Source organism: Rhinolophus hipposideros, assembly GCF_964194185.1.
Source record: "Rhinolophus hipposideros genome assembly, chromosome: 6".
In the NCBI taxonomy this organism is placed as follows: Eukaryota; Metazoa; Chordata; class Mammalia; order Chiroptera; family Rhinolophidae; genus Rhinolophus; species Rhinolophus hipposideros.
In genome coordinates, this window is record NC_138052.1 from 40,048,663 (window position 1) to 40,064,475 (window position 15,813).

The 15,813-nt window shown below is 36.0% G+C and overlaps 1 protein-coding gene across 14 annotated transcripts in view; it reads left to right on the forward strand.

Annotated features, from left to right (window-relative positions):
- The window catches only part of SLC4A10 (solute carrier family 4 member 10), a 264,790-nt gene that overhangs the window by 185,239 nt on the left and 63,738 nt on the right, over positions 1–15,813 (forward strand). For all 14 annotated transcript variants that reach the window (XM_081052804.1, XM_081052800.1, XM_081052797.1 and 11 more), the window contains 4 exons: positions 3,200–3,300; positions 6,254–6,428; positions 7,017–7,150; positions 7,552–7,797. In XM_081052804.1, coding sequence (XP_080908930.1) covers positions 3,200–3,300; positions 6,254–6,428; positions 7,017–7,150; positions 7,552–7,797 — 656 coding nt within the window. The remainder of the gene's footprint in view (positions 1–3,199; positions 3,301–6,253; positions 6,429–7,016; positions 7,151–7,551; positions 7,798–15,813) is intronic.

A 15,813-nucleotide genomic window follows, 5' to 3' on the forward strand; every position in this document is an offset into this window, starting at 1 on the left:
AAAATAAAAGAACTCTCAATACCGCTACCACTGCCAGCTACTCAACCATTTCTTTTTTCCCTCTGCAATCAAATGCCACAAAAGAGTTCTCTGTACTATCTGCCTCCAATTCCTTTCCTCCAATTCTCTCTTCAACCTGCTCCAAAAAGTATTTTGCCTTCACCACTTCACTAAAATTACTTACGTGAAGGTCACCAAAGATCTCTACAATGCTAAAATTGCATGGTAAAGTCTCAGTCTGCATTTATTTGGCTACCAGTCAGCAGCATTTGAAAGTTGATTACGCCCTTTTCGTTGCTTGGCTCCAAAACACCGTTCTTAGCTTTCCTGGTAGCTCACTGGCCACTCCTTCCTAATCTCCTTTTCTAGTTCTTCATCTTCTCTCTTATTTCTTTATGTTGACGTGATGCAAGACCTAGTCCTCTGTTGATTTCTCTCCTCTATCTATACTCATTCTCTTGGTAATACTTTTAATCTTATAGCTTTAAGTCCTCTCCCAAATTGATTTTTCACCTTGAACTTGAGAGTTATTTTTTTCAAATGCCTATCCCGTGTCTCCATTTGGATTCTTATAGATACTTAAAACTTAGCATGTCCAAAGTTTAACTGAATTATAGATTGTTTCATTCTGTACCTGTACACCTCTTCACATTTGTATTAGACAAGGCAATATAATGCTTCCTGAAGTATGTACGAAACTGATCTTTTCTCAAATTCTGTTCCATCTGACCCTTCTCATCTTGGTAGGTGCTAACTGTATCTATACTTACAGTTGAGCAAGCCAAAAACATCTCTTATTTTCTCTTCTACCTAACTTCCATTCTGTTAGGAAATACTCTTGGCATTGCCTTCAATATTTATCTAGAATTATACCATTTGTTGCCATTGCTACTGTCACCACTCTATTTCAGTTTACCGTCATCTTTCTTCTGGATTACTGAAATAGCCTCCTAACTGGTCTCCTTCTTCTACCCTTGGCCCCCAGAATCTGTTCTCAACACAGTAGCCAGAGTGATTCCAACTTAAATCATGCTACTTTCCTTAAAACCCTGCACAAGCTCCTCATTTCACTGAGAATAAAAGCCAAATATTTACTATGGTCTATTAAACCTACACAATGGCCTCCCTATACCTCTCAGAGGTCATCTCCCAGCAGTCTCTTCCTTGCTTGCTCCTCTTTAACCATGTTGGTCACCTTACTCCTGCTCTTTAAACCCTGCAGCACCACTCTTGCCTTCAGACTGTCCCACTGGCTGTTCTTTCGGCCTGGATATCTCCCAGTTATTCTCATGGCTAATTCCCTTGATGCCCTCAATTTTTCTAAAATGACACTTTCTCACTGAGCCTGCCCAACCACTCTACTTATAATTGCCACACCCTTCCCCCCAACCACCCACCCCACACCTTAACCGCTCCTTACTCTGCTCTAAATTTAAAAATTTCCATCACTTTTAATCTTTCTAACATATTATAGAATTAATTTACTCATTTGTTTATTGCTTGTCTTACCCATTAGAATGTAAGTCCAGCAGGCCGGATCGGTTAACTGACGTATAGTGGTGGGGCCTAATACATGACACAAATTAACTCTCAATAAGTATTTGTTGATTGAATTAATAAATTACATAATTTAAGGAGTCAAATATCTACTCACCAATTGATTTGTTTTAAGATATCAAAATGTGTGTGTTTCTGAACAAAAAATATTTTTTACGTATTTTTCTCAGTATATTCAACAGTACTATTCATACACACTTCTCTTTCAAACACCTTTTTTCCTTACTGTAAGTTGAAGGAACACTCCTTGAGGAAACAGATCCTTTAGAATGGCTAACATCTTTCATGGGTTTATCTTTTGCCTTTTCAGTGCCTAGACTTTTCCATTATAAAACAATGAGTTAACCTATCTAGTAAGGAATAATTCCCCAGAAGACCAAATAATATCACTTGCTTTCTGAGACTTGTGGAAGCTAAGAAATGTTTCCCTAGGTGATTATAAGGTAGTGAGGGTATTGAGGGCCATTCTTAAAGCCCTTTACTAATGTATGCTAATTATTTGCCTGTAAAAGCAGTTCCTTTATCACTTGAAACACATCCTTCTTTTTTTTTTTTTAATAATCTTTTAACTTCTATTCATTATATCTATTTATATGCCTGGAAAATTGTAAAATATGTTAAGCAAAATGAACTTTCCTATATGTTGTGCATTTCAAAACCTAGTTTTTCTCATGTTTTAAACCTGTACTATTTTGTCTAAATGTCCCATTGTACATGAGATCACTTGATAATTCACTCTTATTCTTCATGTTTACATGTTTACACTATTTTGGAATGGCAGTCAAGTAAAATTTTTAATTGTACCACTTTAGAAAGTTTTTATTATTCTTTTAAGCAATTTTGAACACCTTGGTGTGCTTTAAGATCACCAATAGGTACTGTTTTTTTGATTTTTAAAAATCTCTGTCACTGACAAAAGTGGGCAGAATAGACCTATGGGAAAACAATACTTAAACAAACCTCAGTTAATTTGTCAGTGGCTCAATTAGAAGCTTCCTTTTGCAATGGTCTTTTGGATCTCTATGAGTCAGAAAGAACCATGTTATAAATCAGCCCTTGGGTAGGAAGATATGAACCAGAATCAAAGAGGAAAACACACCTAAAATTTAATTAATGATAATAGGTAATGTTTATTGAACAGTTGAACTATGCCAGGCATATAACAACACCACTGTAACTAATACCCCCTCACCCTAACCTACCCCACCCCAGTCTCTCTGTCCCCTTCTCTTATTTCATTTTTCTTCATAGCTCTATCTCTACCTGACATCATAGGTTAATTGTTTGTCTCCACTAATGGAATGCTTTTTCTTGCTCACTTTTGCATCTCTAGCATCCATAACAATAAATGACACACACTAGGCACTCAGTAAATATTAGTTGAAAAAATGAAGAATACATGTCCATCACCTCAGTTTAATTCTTTGAGCCACACTGATAGCTGTGAAGCTTTCGGAGGCTAAGTAACTTTCTACAGGTCAGGCAGCAAATGAGTACCAGAGCCTGGGTTCTTAGCCACTCAGCGTATTGCCTCAAAGGAAACATTTTGCTTTTGTTATTTACAACTAGCCCTGGAAATTGAAAACAAAAAAACAAATAAACAACAACAACAAAAAAACTGAAACAAACACACTTCCCACAGGAGAAGAGGAAGATTCCTGCTGTACCAAATGGAACAGCAGCTCACGGGGAAGCAGAGCCTCACGGAGGACATAGTGGACCTGAACTTCAGCGAACCGGAAGGTTGGTGAAAACCATTTTTATGGGACTTCAAAGACCCAGTGATGTACCGTTCTTGTGTGTCAGGAATTGCTGTCTTGAGATCTAATTCTTTTTCATACTTTGAATACCTATTCTTTGCGGGTAAAAATGCCAATTAACTTTATTTCGCTGTAGTTCCTAATGATTGTCATTACTATTAAACCAGAACAGAGTATACACCATTCCATTTTATCTTACCTAGCCTTTCATTTTGCTGTACATAAAATGCATTCACAGATTCTTAGAATAAATAAGAAAACTGTCAGTCTCCCCTTCCAAAGAGTCTGTTGAAAGCTTCAAGTTCAAGATGGAAATAAAAGTAAATACCAAGAACTCAATCTTATAGGCTCTATCTCATTACATACAAGTAGGATGTATATAATAGTATTTTTTACTTTTACAGTTGTAATTTGAAAGAGCTATATGATTTATTTTTCTAATCACACATCTTTGATGAGATGAAAGCTTCAATTTATTTCTTAAATTGGTTCTTTATGGTTTTTTGACAGCTTGTCTCTTTCCAAGTAATGTGTGAGTAGGAAATCAGAAACCGTTGGGTGGGTCTCTCTTCAGAGAATATGTGCACACAGCCTCCATTAAAATTGAAGGCAATTGCAAAGGCTTTGCAGGATTGGGGCATCCTCCCCTCAAGGCTGTTTCCTGTACTGCTTTCACTGTGTCCTCTAAGCTGACTTTCCAGTTCCTGACAACTCTGCATTTTAATTCTCTGTTCTTTCCCTTTATCTGTGTTTTGTCTCTGAGGAAATGTCCTTTAACATCTTCCTCAGGCTCCATGCCTAATTTGATATGGTACAATTTTTTCCTTTTCCCTTTACTAGAAACGTAGTTCCTCCTTCTGTTTGCTTTCATATTTTCAAATGCTGTCTTTTTGTTTTTGGTGGTAATATTTTTTTCTCTCTCAGGTGTAATGTGCCACATAGCTTAGATTTTTTTCGAAGTTCACTTTTCCTTACTGCTTCCTAAATCCTCTCAGGTCACCAATATCCGGTATCTTCGCTTCTCCAGAGTTCTTCCACAGCTTGAAGTATCCATTACTCATCTGCTTTCCTGGAGTTGCTGGTGTACATCTGGGCTGCTCTTGCACTGTGCTCTGTAATGATCTCCCACTTCTGGATTTAGATTTTTGCTGTTAAAAGCACATTTATTACACAGTAATATAAGAGCTATTTAGACTAATATACGCTCTACTAAGTAATTAGTGAGTAAAACAATGGTCTACTACAACATATTATCAAACCTATAAATATTAACTACTAATTAATAGTTCATAACCACCTCAACTTCTTTTAGGGATTAGGTGAGATATAAATAATAAATCAATGAATAAATAAACTAGTAGATTAAATCTACTTTGAATTGTGACTTTGACAAGTTAACAAGTCATTCAGAAATGATCCCCCAAATAAAAAAAAATGCATGTTTTACAAAACACAGGTAGAGGAACCTAAGATGATTTTTTACACTTGATCTTAGCCAAAAGGCCGAGAAGCGATAAAGACGATTTTTTGTGTGTATTAATTTCACAGGTTCTCTGCAAGTGTCTCTGAGTTTTAAATGTCCTTTTTTTCAATTGGGAATTTACCCTCTCAACCTCTTCTACTTCATATTCCTTTGATGGAAGCAATCATTAGGAAAACAGAGTGAGTCTATCGCTCACATAATAGTAAGATACTTACTAACATGTTACTATTGTGTGCATGTCAGTCAGATCAGAGAAATTAAAAATAATAATAAAAACTTCTAGTTGTACTGAAGATGTACATTTTTTAAGGCACACTAAATTTGTTTCTCAAGAGAGCAATCATTTTTGAGGTGATTGTTGGATTGCAAATACATATTCCTATTTAGAAAATAAATTTGAAAAGTTGAATACTTTTGCATAATTTAAGTATATTCGGCATACTGACAGTATATTGGAACATAGTAGAATTTTTTGAACCTCCCTGTAGGAACTTAACCATAGTCTTATTCATTTTAATATGACATCTTTATTCCATGGAGCACAAAGATCTTTTAGTAATCAAGTGTTAAGTCTGCATATTATTATTAAATGTTCGAAGAATGAGAATACCTGTTCATTAATGCTCTCATTCTTAATAGATTACAAAAGTTTTGGTCCTCAAATTTTAGGCAGCATTTCACGGTTTAATTCTATACCCCCCCTACCCAATTTCTCTTTCAAGTGTTTCAGTGTGGTTTTTGAATATATTTGAAAGAAATGAATTTATACCAGTAAGGTCATTATTGTCTTGTGAATGATAGACATTGGGATATATTCAGGCAATAATGGATCGAAATTGATGGTTATAAGGTCCCCCCTCCTACTTACCTAAAATTGAAAACAACTATCTCATTCATAAGGCCATTGAGATGACTGTCTGGAACAATACGTGGTGAGGGATTTTTTTAGCAGAGTAGGTAACTGAAGCGATTGTTTAAACACTGCTTTTTCTCTCCAGGGTGATGTTCACTATTGGAGTATACAAAGCCAGTTTACCCTCCTTCCTTCACTTTCTGCTACACTAACTGAAATGTAAACAATTAGAAACTATTGCCAACAATGGAAGGTAATAGGCCTGAGTTTAGAACTAGTTTGATACAGAAATGGCACAGAAAATAGAGTAATTCTAAATTTCATTATTTGAAATTTGATTAATGAACAACTCTGAACCTTGTTTGAGAGAACCTTGGATTTTTTTTTTTTTTTTTTTTTTTTTTTTTGCTTGTTAACACAATATCTGGTTAGGAATTGAGGAAACATAGTGGTGCAAAGTCATCCTTGTAGATCATGATAATGCAACATAGCAGGTTGATTCTTGGGTCTCATCTCTACTGATGGCAACAAAGCAGATGAGCATTTTGATTTATATGCTTTATATTTGGATTTCATTGTTGTGTTTTCCCCCTGTTTTAGGATTTTTGGGGGACTTATTTTAGATATCAAAAGAAAAGCTCCATACTTCTGGAGTGACTTCAGAGATGCTCTCAGCCTGCAGTGCTTAGCATCTTTTCTATTTCTCTACTGCGCGTGTATGTCTCCTGTCATCACATTTGGAGGACTGCTGGGAGAAGCAACCGAAGGTCGTATAGTATGTATTATGCTTTTCTCTGAACTTTGAACTTCATTAGTCTTTAAGATTCATAGTTAGATAGGTGAGAATTTCGTTTTGGATTCCTTTATGAGGAGAGATTTGATGTATGATCTAGCAGATAACTTCATATGAATTTCCTGGATGGGTAGTGGAACTGGTAATCTGGGAGTGGAATATCTCAGAACAAATAATTCTGAGTCTCACACAAGCTTCTGAGCTCCCCCCTGACCCCCAGGCCTAGGCTCACTTTAGGATTGGTTCTTACCTCACAAGAGCTCCATTTCCCATTTCTGTAGGCCATGCTTCTATCCATACAACTTATCGGGAATATATGTAAACTGTTAGTAAGCAAAAGAAATGCGAGGTAAGGAAGGTGGAGAAAACACATCCCCATTCACTATGGTTTATTTTCTGCTGAATGCCTGCCCCTATTTTTATCCTCATATTCCACATCTTGTGCAAGGTTGCTAGGCTTTACATAGCAAAGGAAAAAAGAATATACCCATGGATTTTAAACATTTTCTCCCTAGTTATTATGGCTGCCTGTACAGTTCAGCTAATGGAATCATTTATATCTCTACACAGAGTGCAATCGAATCTCTCTTTGGAGCATCTATGACTGGGATAGCCTATTCTCTCTTTGGTGGACAGCCTCTTACCATATTAGGCAGTACAGGACCAGTTTTGGTGTTTGAAAAGATTTTGTTTAAATTTTGCAAGTAAGTGTTACAGACTTTTGGCCCTTAGCTCCTTTCTATTTCTCTCCTGTATTTATTCTTCTTTTAACATCACATTTGGAGGTCTGCTGGGAGAGGTGGAAATGGATGATTTGATCCAGCGTGCCATTTTTGTCTCTCCATGGAAATAGAGGAAAAGTAAAAGATTTGTATGTAATGTTTTGTAATATTTGTAAAACAATTATATTCAGTTCTCAACACTGAGAACCCCCTTTACTTTTATCCCCTTAGACGTTCCCTTTAGATAAAGTCTTGAGTTTAGGTCCTCATGAGATGTGAAGCTTATTTACTTTCACTTCCTGAATGAGACTTATTTCCATCTGTTTAAAATGGTGGCAAGCTGTTAAATGACCTTCTTTTTCCTGTTCTTTTTCTGCTCCTAGAGAATATGGGCTGTCATACCTATCTTTAAGGGCTAGTATTGGACTTTGGACTGCAACCCTGTGTATCATACTTGTGGCCACTGATGCGAGCTCCCTTGTCTGCTATATCACCCGGTTTACTGAAGAAGCTTTTGCTTCTCTTATTTGCATCATTTTCATTTATGAAGCCCTAGAGAAGTTGTTTGAACTCAGTGAAGCATATCCAATCAACATGCATAATGATTTGGAACTGCTGACACAATACTCGTAAGTACCATTTCCCCTGTTGGCTGTGGGGCCTTTCTTTTTACAAATATTGCTATTGTTATAAGAAATATGAGGAACTTACTCAGCAGATAGAGTGCCTTAAATTGATTCATGACCTAAATCCTAGACTCTCAAGAGTTGAACAGGATTTTAAAAGTAATCTAATCAGCCACTCTTTTGATACTTGAGTTCTCAATATAACAACACTGCCAAGAATGTCTTTTTTGGAGTTGTTTGTCAGGATTTCCCTGTTAAGTAGACAGTGAACCAAGATCAATTTTACTCTACAGAGATTTTGTTTTTGCAAAATATATATGATTTTGGTCTTCCTTTAGAGTCTTTTCAATGTACTATACAAAGAAACATAGTGAAAATAAAAGATTTCAGGATTAGAGCAATGAGGGAAAAGGACTCATTGGGTCTAAATTGTGTTAGCTTGATGTTTGAAAATGTGTTAAAAACGTAAACAAAAATCACTGAATTGCAGTGTAATCTTGCTTTTGGAACTTATGACATTTCTGGCGGAAGTACTCAGATACTGCCTGTTGAAGCTGATATACACCTTAGGACTGATGATGGATTGCACTTATTGCTCTTTCTAGTTTCAGTATGCCAGAGGTTTTGGAATTTCTCTAAGGCTGTGTTTGCAGAGAACAGTCCATTACTCCTTTCTTTGATTTAATATTAGGATTTTTTTTGTTGCACTTATCTGTACATTGTTATACAGCAAATATTTGTAGCAATATGTTCTTTATAAGGCAGTTCTAACCTCTGTATCAAACACCAGTGCTCTTATAAACTGCTCAGATATGGTCTCGAATCCTTTGAAGATTTATCTTTTTTCATTAGAGGTTGAAATTATTGAAATTAGACCAAAATAGTGCAATGTTATAATTGTGTTCAGATTGACGTAATGATGCAGTGTTGAAAATAACATGATTTTTAGTACTTGCCTTTTTTTTTGCTCTTTAGAGATAGCTTTAAACAGTGCACCTCTGTTTTTGGACAAGCAAAATCAGAGTGGAAACATAAAATAACTTTCCCAATAAAAGCAAATAGTGAGGACGTTGTGAAGAGGGCTGAGAAGGGGATGAAGGAGGTATCAGGGACACTCAGAAAGTAGGCAGATGGAAGAGCAGTTTGATTAGAATGACGGACAACAGTGATACTTGCCTTTTCACTTATCTTCCGTTGAAAAATGAGCAGTGTCCCCTAATTTGGATATCCTTGGTGAGATTTATACTTATCTCTGCTTGGATTTTCAAACCTACTGCATGCTAGACACTATGCTAGGTGCTAGGGTAATCACAAATGACATTCTGTTCTCAGTGAGCTTTCTGTTTAATAGGGAATGGAGACAAACAGACAATGCAGTGAAACAAGTGATGTGTTGAGGGATTGGCACAGAATGCCATGGTACCACATCAGAAGAGCACCTAACCCAGATTTGGGGTTCAGAGAAGACTTCCTGGAGGAAGACCAAAAAGCCAGTAGGAGTTAGGAAGGTGTGAGAAATAGGGTAGGAGAGGGGTTCAGATGGAGGGAATGGCATAGGCCTGGACGCAAGGAATTCATTAATGCTTTGAAATATTTGTCCAAAGTCATATAGATAGTGATAAATAAGAAATTAGCCTCAGGTTTGATGACTTTAATGTAATGTAATTTTTCAGTACACTGATGCATACCAATAAGCTCTCCAAAAGAAACACTATGGAACAAGAAAAACAGGTAAAAGTGGAATTACTCTGTTTGAAGTGATGGGGAGGCACCAGCTGTCCATCCTTCCAGCTGTTCTCTGAACCCTCAGTGGCAGCTTTTTAGGTACTTCAAACCGAGGAACACAGTTCAAAACCCTCTAGGTGAGACAGAAAAAAGATCAGAGAAGCAAAGACTGAGCCCCAGGTAATGGTCACAGCTTGAAGGTAGAAGAATGAAAATGGTGTAACCAATAGATAAAAAATAAGAAAGAGGCATCAGAAAAGGAGAACAAAATGAATAATATCAGGCTGTAAATGGCAAGGGACAAGATTATGTCAAGAAATCTTTAGAGAGATCTGGTAGGGAGATCAAACAGCATAAGGAAAAGAGATCGTTGTTAACTTTAAGGAACAATATTTGGGTAGGGAGGGGAGGCAGGACTAGAAACCAGTTTGCAAAAAATTAAGAAGGGAGTGGGCCGTAAAGAAATAGAGAAAGTATGTTTAGGCCACTTTAGTGTCAGAGAAAGTGAAAAACAGTGCCTGCTAGAGAGGGCAATGAGATTACAAGAATGGTAATTTATGATGAAAAAGAGTTATGTGTGTTTAAAAAGGAGGGTAGAGAGACAGATGAAAGAGAGGGATTAGAGATAATGGAGACAGAGGGGATATACATGGGATTGGACCATCTAGGACTCAAAATGTGATGGGATCAAGACAAATTGTGGGGTTTGATAAGACAAACGCTCGGAGGATAATTTGAGAACAAAAATAGCTTGATTTGTTCATGATTCCTGCCTGTCACGGTGATCAAGAGGAGAATGGCACAAGTACTGACTTTCTTAATGTTTCCATCTTTTTTTTTTCTTTCAAATCCCTACCAGGTTAAGTTAAAGTTACGCTTTATCTCAGGGTGTGCATCTGAAACCTTATTATTTGAAGGCTGAGCAGGAATGTGTGTTCCATTGCCCAAGAGCCCCTCTCAACCAAAAAGAGGGAAGTAGGAGGGATGGAAAGACTGGTTCACACTGATGTGTAGTGAGGTTTTAGTGTCTTCTGGCCCTAAAATGAGTGTAAGAGAAACATGGAGAATAACAGTCTCCCTGGGAAATGTGGTTACTGCCCTGCCTTCTGTTTAATTTCCACACAATGAGTCCCCAGTTTCCTATACCCTCACATTGTGTGCGAGAATCTAATCAGGCATTGCCATTATTTGCTCTTTGGAAAAGCAAAACAAATCTTTTTTATTATGCATATAATGCATATATTTATTAGGATACTTTTAGTAGTGCATTAAAAGAAAATCAATAAAAGTTATTGCTAACAACGATGGCTACGTTAATGTATTGTATAATTTCACACTTGCACAAAACGTTTTCTGTTTCACAAAGATCATACGATGCTTTTGATGGTTTTCTTGTTCATGTCACTGTGACCTAATCAGTTTTACATGTCGTTATACTGATGCTCACCTAAAGTTTTATACTGATGTTGCTGGCCTTATGATTTCACAGCTTTTATGAGACAAATTCTTAGAAAATGTCAAAGCGAGGATGCTTTGCAAGCTTAACGTGACTATGCTCCTACATATTTTGCTTAGGTGTAAGATGCTAGAAAAGAGGCCTCATATTTAGGATCTACATTTCAGATATTCTTCATACTTCTGCCTCCTATATTCAGATTTCCTTAAATTCATAGTTTTACCAACTAAATAACAAAATGCCTTTGATTTCTTTAACACTTTCCTAATCTTATAATGTGGTAATATGTAGACCTTATATTTGAAGCTATAAACTTTCTTTTCATTGTGCCAAGAGCAAGTGTCAAGATAATCAATTTAGTTTCAAAAATACATACTTTACACCAGACGATCAAGCTGAATTTGTCAAGTTAGCAATAAGTAATGAGTTTGTGGAAATAACTTTTTCTAGGTTGCTTTGATTTTAAGAAATGGTAAAAATAGAATAAAGCATTATGCTTATGTAAGATGAAATGTTCCTTCAATATATTGTAATAATCTAAAGCTATCAAAGATGGCTAGCTAAAGAAAGATTAGTGTTGTATTAACTTTTTGCAGTTTATTGGGTCAAAGTATAGAGTAGGGTATATTACTCTAGTTTCCAATATATTAGCAGACAGAAATTTAATAATATCCAACAATTACCAAGCTGTCAGAAAGTGTGATCTCACTACTAGTTTACTGGAAAGTTTTTTTCCTCTCTCTCTCTCTCTCTCTCTCTCTCTCTCTCTCTCTCTCTCTCTCCCTCTCTCTCTCTCTCTCTCTCTCTCTGTCTCTCTGTCTCTTTTTCCCAACCCCCAGTCCTCTACATAGCCCAGGACAGCGATCCGTTCTGGATAAATGTTATTCACTGACTGACTTTACACTCATAGAAGAATACTGTTTTTCTCAGCTCCTCAACTAGATTTGAACCTCCTTTAAAGCAGAGAACATGTAACAATTTTATCCCTCATAGTCCCATCATAATGATATAGAATAGAGTAATGCTTAATGCATATGGATTAACTGAACGTTTTGTAAAATAATTGACATCACCTGACTGATCTTGATTGACAAGTAAAGACAAGTAAAAAGTGTTCTTTTACAGTATTTTTGAAAGTCCTCTTAAAGATTTCCACTAGAAGTTTTGAATAAACTTGAGATGTTATGAGAATCTTAATGTGGGATAAAAATATACAAACTGGATTCGTAAAACCAGTTCTGACTGAAAATTGAGATCGGGTGCCAACGTGGTGGGGAAGTCATCTAGAAGCACGAAGAGCAGCAGGACTGCAACTCCAAAAGGTGATCAGAGATGTGGGGAGAAAGAAGATGAAAGGGAAATTATCATAGCTCATTGACGTTTCAGCAGTCACTAGTCAAAATATAAAGACTAAAACTCATATTTAGAGAAACCCCTGAGTTTCAGTTTTTTTTAAATCATTTTTTTACTGCATATGCACTTGTCTAAATTTATCCAGAATTGCTTGCAACGTAACTGTATAATTCTATATGTACATATTTATTTGTGTAATGTATATGGAACTCTACCAGATTAATCTTCGTAATGCTAGGTTGATGACCATTAGGCAGGCAGGCACACTTGTGTACCCCCTGTACTTGTGAAGTGCTTGGCACGTATCATAAAATGAACATGTTTATTCACTTTTACATCTCTGAAAATGCCTCTTACAACTGATTATGCGCATTTATCATAGAATTTTTCTCTCTTAAAAAGCTGATATTAAAAAAGTGGATTATCTGACTTCTTAAAATCAAAAGGTATAATAGTAGGCACTCCATAAATGATTATTCAGTAAATAAACTTCCAGTAACCCCTCTCATTGTTGATTCTTAGTACAAACACTGGCTATCTTTGTTTTCCCTTTCTGCTTTTGGACTAAATTCTGACTTTAATGATAAAGTCTTATCTCCAGTAGCAGTAGTATCCAGGATAAGTTTATTATTTATCTGTCTTATTCTCACTGTCCCAAATGGATTATGAGCCTTTCGTGTACAAGATTAATGTCTCTTCATCTTTCTGCCTCCAGAGAGCCAGGGGTGGGTAGATACCAGAAGCCCTTTGTTCGGTGTCTTTCAATAATGTTATTTCTCAGATCCACCTTCAGCTACTATTTTCCTTCCCTATAACTACAGATTTGCAAACCTTAAGTAGAATTATCTTTCATGCTTTCTTGTCCAATTGCTATGAAAGGGCAGACATTTACATGGACGTCTAATATTAGTGGAAGAGTGCTAAGCAGGAATTGGTGATTTCTTCTCTAAGATGCATTGAATGGCCACAAGTCTTGTGGTTACATATCAAATACACAGTATTTCATTTTCTTGAGATGTCATTACCATTCTCAGAGAGAATGATTAGTAGAAGGCTAATTTTATTTCTTCCCAAAAGTTTTATTTTGATATCTAAAAGAATGAAGCACCCACAATATGATTGTTTTTTCAATTGTAAATGCGGGAATTGTTTTGCCCATATTTGTTTAATATACAGATGTTGGTATGTGAAACTGAAAAAATGGTATCTCTCATCTTTGCCTTTCTGAGACACATTGGAGCATAATTTTGCTGTCATCGTTGAGGTCATCTAGCTTCTTAATATTTTTTCCAATACCTGGAATTTAAAAATGTCTTTAAAACACTGTTTCTCAACCACTGATACACTTATAATTACAGAAAAGCAGACAAAGCTTAAATAGGCAACGGGATTTTTTAAATTAAGTATTCATAATAAAATATTCTTCCAAATATTCCACTGGATTTTTTTATCCTGTAAACACATTGTAAATTGAAAAGATAATGAATAATAAAAGCACAGATATTTGACAGAACAGATAGAAATACATAGCTGTAAAAAGCTGTGAACTATTGCTCTAGCAACTATCTAGCAATTTTAGTTTCTCAATTAAAATAAGTTCACTAAAGTTTTAATTTTTGAAACTAAGGTTGTGATTTCAGAGAAAGTAACATTTTTTCTTTAAAAATCTTTTAAAATATATCACTTAGTATTTACTGAAATCCTGTGGAGCAGGTAAGATCTATTTTATATAACAAGTTAATTACTTATGACTTACCAATAATCAAACAAAGCGCAACCAGGAGTAGAGCCCACTTTTCTCAATGTTGTACTCTATTAGATAGTGTGATCTCATTCTACCATTCGACTTTTATGGGTACATTGCCATAAATTCTTTATGAGATTAGTAATGCCATTGTTGGCACTTTGTATATGATTTGATCATTTTACTCAGTGTATCTGCTATTCCTATTGGGAAATTTTGAGCAAATTATTCTCATTCATGTAAAATGTTTCTACATCATTCATTGTTGGATATTTTAAGTGTCACTGCTACATATTTTATAGTATTAATTATGCGAAATGAATGCTTAAGGACATTGTTAATAGCTTATTTTGGAGAAAGACTTCTCTTTAACTATGCAAATGAATATGTTAATGACTCCTAACATTATGTCTACTAGATATTTACAGAGATAGCCAAATTCAGTTAGCATATTTTTCTATTTATTAATTCAATTCTTGATAAAGGTATTCAGCTTATGCACTTTACCTTTATTATTTAACAAACAGGGAAACAGCAAATGAAGAAGTATGTATGCAGTTCAATTTTTATATACCATTCAAAAAAACCTGTATTTATAAATAGTCTCTCTGCAAGACTGTTCAAATATCATGTGAAAGTGAAAGGCAACAAAATATGTTCTATAAATGAGTGCTCATTGCTAGTCTCAGTGAAGTTTGTGTCCAGGCCAGTTCTGCTGCTTCTACTCACTCCACTGTGTTGCTCATCTCTTCATTACATAGATACCTTGTGTCTTCACAGTCTATAAGAACTTTCCTTAAAGATGATTACTAGGAGGCTAATTTTACTTCCAAAATTTTTCATTTTGATATTTAAAAGAACGGAGTATCCATGGTAGAGTTTTTTTTTTTTCCCAATCATAAAAGCAGATTTTAGGGATAGGAGGGATTGCTCTATTCAGTGTGAAATCGTATTTCATGGTGTTATGGGTTGGATTGTATTCCCCCAACATTTGTATGTATAAGCCGTACTCCTCAGTGTACCTTGGAATGTGATTATGTTTGGAGATAAGGCCTTTAAAGAGGTGACTATGGTTAAATGGGGTCATATAGGTGGGTCCTAAGAAACTCTGACTGATGTCCTTTTAAGAAGTGGAAATTTGGACATGTAGAGAGACACCAGGATGTGCACACACATGGAAAGGACCTTGTGAGGACACGAGAGAGTGGCTATCTACAAGCCTAGGAGAGGCCGCCGGAAATCAACCCCATCGGCACTTTGACCTCAGACTTCCAGCCTTCAGAACTCTGACAAAATAAATTTCTGTTGTTGAAGCCACCCAGTCTGTGGCACTTTGGCATAGCAGCCCTAGCCAATAATACACTGAGCAAATGCTTTTTGTTTAGTCCTATTTATATTTGGAATTGTAAGAGCAAATTCTCTCAAGTCTTTCCCCCCTGTTAATGGCAATCCCATCCTTCCAGCTGTTCAGATGAAAAAAAACAAACAAACAAACATGGATTTATTCTTGACTACTCTCTCGTACACCCAGACTTCACAGCAAATCTAATGGCTCTCTATATAGAATTTAAGCACTACTTACTGCCCTCTCTACTGCCATAATTTCTTGTCTAGATAATTATAGTCACCTTCCAACTAGTGTCCTTGATTTTATACTTGCTCTCCCATAGACTGTTCTCTATGAAGCAGCCAGAATTACTCTCTTAAAACCCAAGTCAGATCTTCTCACGCTGCTTTTCAA